Source organism: Triplophysa rosa, linkage group LG17 (genome assembly GCF_024868665.1).
Source record: "Triplophysa rosa linkage group LG17, Trosa_1v2, whole genome shotgun sequence".
Lineage (NCBI taxonomy): Eukaryota > Metazoa > Chordata > Actinopteri > Cypriniformes > Nemacheilidae > Triplophysa > Triplophysa rosa.
Genome location: NC_079906.1, coordinates 8981515 through 8986260, shown reverse-complemented (window position 1 = coordinate 8986260; position 4746 = coordinate 8981515). Strand labels below are relative to the sequence as shown.

At 45.1% G+C, this 4746-nt stretch overlaps 1 protein-coding gene across 1 annotated transcript; it reads left to right on the top strand.

Moving 5' to 3' along the window:
* Positions 1-940: 940 nt before the first annotated feature.
* LOC130568319 (uncharacterized protein K02A2.6-like) lies at positions 941-4342 on the top strand. The gene has a single exon (XM_057357096.1). The coding sequence runs from the start codon at positions 941-943 to the stop codon at positions 4340-4342; it is 3402 nt and encodes a 1133-aa protein (XP_057213079.1).
* The last annotated feature ends 404 nt before the right edge of the window (positions 4343-4746 follow it).

Sequence of the window (4746 nt, the reverse complement as noted above, 5' to 3'; positions counted from 1 at the left end):
GAGGCTGCATACGTAATAAAGAATGTCTTATTTCATAATATTAACCATTATAAATGTGACCGTTATTCTTACTTTGGCTTAAATTGTTGTAATATGCTTATGACTTTGTTGTGTTGAAGTATGCAATACTAATGGTCCATATCACAGTATAACTTGCTTTATTATGTGTAATGTGATGCTGCGCCACTGGGGGGCGCGAGTGAGTAATTGGATGAAGAAGGACGGAGAGGAGAAGTGAGAATAAAGTGAAAGTGTTAGCTGTACATGTGGTTGCGTGTTTTGTAAAGGGATTAAATACACTACAAATTGGCGACGAGGATGAGCGCTTCAGTGCCGAGCCCACCCCCATTTCTTCCTGTCGGTGGGGAGCTGCCGATTCCGTTCGAGTCGTGGCAGAAAAGCTTTCATAATTACATGATTGTGATCCACGCCATCGGAGATGCATGGCCGGAGGAGCGTAGACGAGCGGTATTACTGCATTGCTTGGGGACGGAAGGTCAGCGCCTGTTTTATACACTGCCAGACCAAGGTACTATTTTTAATGAAGCGATGGCTACACTCCAGAAACATTTTGTGCCTAACGTTAATGTGGTCGCATGCCGACATACGTTTCGTCAACGTGTGCAAAGACCGGAGGATACTGTTACACAATATGTTGTTGCTTTGAGAGCGTTAGCTGCCCCGTGTGCATTTGGGCAAATGGAGAGTGAAATGCTCCATGATCAGTTGATAGCAAATGCCTCGTTGGCTGTGGTAAAGGACAAATTGCTCCTAGAGGAGGATCTCACGTTAGAGAAAGCGGTTACAATCGCGTGTCAAGTGGAAGCTGCTGTAAGAAATTTTGTCATTGTTTTGTAACCCTACTACTACTAATACAATGAAGTCTGTGCAAGCAGTTAGTGTGACTTCTAAATACGGCAAAAGTGGAAGGAGCGCACACATGACTAAACAACCAAAGGCTGTTCAGAGACGAACGGAGAATCGTAAACAAACAGCGACCGGGCAACACCGTCGACAATGCTACAGATGTGGTTCGGATAACCATTTGGCCAATGATACAAACTGTCCTGCTGCTAAGGTAACATGCAGACTATGTGAAAAGAAGGGTCACTTTGCTAAAGTGTGTAAAACAGCGGTGAGTGAAGTAAGAGAGGTGGTAGTTCCAGACGTGACTGTGCTTTGCGTGAATAACAGTAATCCGTCTGCTGTAGCCAAGGATAAGATAAGCTGTGAAGTGAAGATTGCAGCACCGGGAGGTGAAATACATTCGGTACACATGGTTGTGGACACGGGTGCATCGGTTTCCATACTTCCAGAAGCAGTGTACAAGAAACATTTCTCACAATGCACGCTGACTAAACCCCAAATCAAACTTGTCTCTTACGCCAAAGAGGATTTACCAGTGATTGGATGCTTATCAGCGACAGTGGGAATGTCGGTAAATAACAATGTAGTTCCTGCCATTTTTTATGTGGTTAGTTCAGGATCTCCCTTACATGGGTTGGATTTAATTCGATTGCTGAACCTGAACATCGTAAGTGGAAAAGTCCAGTGCATTGACTGTGAAAGTGAAATTAGCTCTGCACCTACTCCTGAGACTGGGTATGTCACAGGCCCTGTGAACACAGTGTCACCCGTATCTGCTACTCACCTGGGTTGCGTGAAAGGATTTATTCACAAAGTGCAAGTTAACCCAACAGTGACACCGATACGTCAAAAGTTAAGACGCTTACCTCTTAGTATTCACAAGGAAGTGTCCACAGAGCTGGATCGTCTTCACAAAGCAGGTATCATTGAAGCAGTTGATTCTTCAGAATGGGTTAGTCCATTGGTAGTAGTACGCAAACGTGATGGACACATGAGGCTTTGTTTGGACCTACGTGAACCCAACAAGAGTGTGATTATGGATTGTTACCCGTTGCCTCACATGGAGGAGTTGTTTACAGAACTAGTAGGAACTTCATACTACAGTCAGATTGACCTGAGTTCTGCTTACCACCAGCTACCTCTCCATCCTGACAGTCGTAATTTGACTGCCTTCATAACACATGAAGGACTGTTCCGCTTCACACGAGTTCCTTTTGGATTGGCTTCGGCACCTTCAGCCTTTCAGAAGATGATGCAAACGGTCCTACGGAAGCTGGATGGTGTAAAGAATTACTTGGACGACATTGTGTTATACGATTCTCAGGAGGCCCATGATAGACATCTCCAAGCTGTTCGTCAAAAGCTAGAGGAGGTTGGCTTGCAGATTAACTTGGGAAAAAGCTCCTTTAACCAGTCAAGCATTCCATTCCTGGGTCATGTGATTTCTAAAGAAGGGATACATCCTAGCCCAGATCACTTGACTGCCATTGCGAACACACCGCGACCTGCAGATATGGTTGCCTTACGCTCGTTCCTAGGACTTACTTCCTGGTTCAACAAATTCCTTCCGAATTATGCTACTGTCGTTGAGCCGCTGAGGCAGATGCAAAGAACGGATGTGCAAGCACCACTGCAGTGGAACGAAGAGACTGTGGAAAGCTTTGAGACGCTCAAAAAAATGCTGGAGAGCCCAGCTCTTGCTATTTATGATCCTGCCCTGCCTGCATTCGTTAGTACTGATGCCTCGGACTATGGCCTTGGTGCGGTCTTAACGCAGTTACGATCCGATGGAGCTGAACGAGTGATAGCTTTTGCATCCAGGACGCTATCCACTTCGGAACGGAAATACTCCATGGTGGAAAAGGAAGCACTTGCATGTGTCTGGGCAGTGGAAAAGTGGAGGACGTATGTGTGGGGACGCCGGTTCACTTTGAGGACGGATCATCAAGCTCTTACTACACTTCTCTCCACAAAAGGCATGAACAGAGCTGGTATGAGAGTAGCGCGTTGGTCTGCCAGGCTGCTGTGTTTTCAGTATGATGTTCAGTATGGTCCAGGTAAAAGAAACTGTGTGGCAGATTGTCTCTCACGTATGCCGCTGAGCCATACAGATGCCGATGTGGCTACTGAACAGGAACTGATTTCGGAGGTTGCTGAAATTCAGCCGTTTATGACCGCGTTACTGCTTGCTGTTTTTAAAGCTGAGTGTGAGGTCTGCCCCGAGTTGTCTCAGTTACGACAAATGATTCAGTCCAGATGGCCGAAACTGCAAAAGTCTGTTTCCAATGACTTGCGTCTTTACTTCCCTGTTAGACTTGAACTGGCGGTGGAATCCCAGTTGATCTTCAGAGGAAAGCGGTTGGTAGTTCCTTGTGCATTAAGGGAACGCCTTGTTCATCTGGCCCATGAGGGACATCAGGGACTAGTATGGACCAAGCAGCGTCTAAGAGAGTTGTACTGGTGGCCACGTATGGATGATCTTGTTCATACCATTCTACGTGCGTGTGTGACCTGCCAAGCCAGTGATAAATCGGCCAAAATGGTCACAGCTCCAATGCAACCTGTGGAGTACCCGAAAGGTCCATTTCAACATGTCGCAATAGACATAGTGGGTCCATTTGAGAGGGGAGCTGCGGACTGTAAGTTTGCGATAACACTGATTGCTTACTTCAGTAAATGGCCGGAAGTTCGTTTTGCTTCCTCAGTAACTACACAGACTGTTATGAAGTTTCTGACCACCATTTTTGCTCGTGAAGGCAATCCTTGCACAATCACATCGGATAATGGACCACAGTTCACTTCATCTGAATTTACTTTGTTTCTAAAAGAACAAGGAATCAAGCACATCAAAACGAGTGTTTACCACCCTCAGGCGAATGGGGCCATTGAGCGGTTTAATAGGGTGCTTAAAGAATGTCTTCAAGCAGCTGAGGTCGCTAGTAAGCCCTGGAAATCTACAGTTCTGACTATGCTGAAGAGCTATCGGGCTACAACCCATGCTACGACAGGTGAGACCCCTTTCCTGCTCCTGAGGGGCCGTAACATGAGAACCAAGTTGAATGTTCTTCCACCAGAGGTTGGACCTGACAAATTCACTCAGGTCAGAGATAGTGTGAAACGCAGACAGGCAAAAAGCAAGCACTACACCGATCGCAAGAGAGGATCTAAATTCCGTAACATCAAGGTGGGAGATAAGGTGAGAGTGCGGAAACCCTTTCATGTGAAGAAAGGAAAGGCTCAGTTCACGGATCCGTTGTCAGTACAACAGCAAACAGGACCAAGTACGTTCATTCTAAGTGATGGGAAAAGATGGAATTCATCACGTCTTTCATTATGCCCAGAGAGAGAAGAAAATCCTGAACAGGCTGAAAGAAGGGACAGAGACTGTTCTATGGAGAGTACGGCTTTGAGTCTGAATAGAGGCATAAGACACAGACAACCACCTATGTGGTCTAAAGACTATGTGATGGAATAATGTGGCTGACAAGAAACAAATAATTCAGACCAAGAAAGTTGTAAAGGGTGTAGGCGGATCTCTGCCCTAATTGAAAAGAGTTAAATGTACACTGTACTGAATGTTAGGCAATACTGTCCTGTGTCATGTTATGTTATTCTGGGTTATGTTAAAAGTATACAGTGTGCTAGTAGATATAATTATTCATCTTCGGAATGGTTATTTGAAGTGCATTGATAGAGTGCATAAAAAGTTACTTTAAGTATGTTTATTTGCAATCAGTTGATAAGTGCTAAGCCTTGAGGTAATGCTAGTTAAGTAAAGCACTTCAGTTAAGTAACAGGGGAGATGTTGTGTTGAAGTATGCAATACTAATGGTCCATATCACAGTATAACTTGCTTTATTATGTGTAATGTGATGCTGC

Bases quoted from the DNA above. Each gene is read 5' to 3' on its own strand.
- LOC130568319 (XM_057357096.1), top strand. From the start codon at position 941: ATGACTAAACAACCAAAGGCTGTTCAGAGACGAACGGAGAATCGTAAA.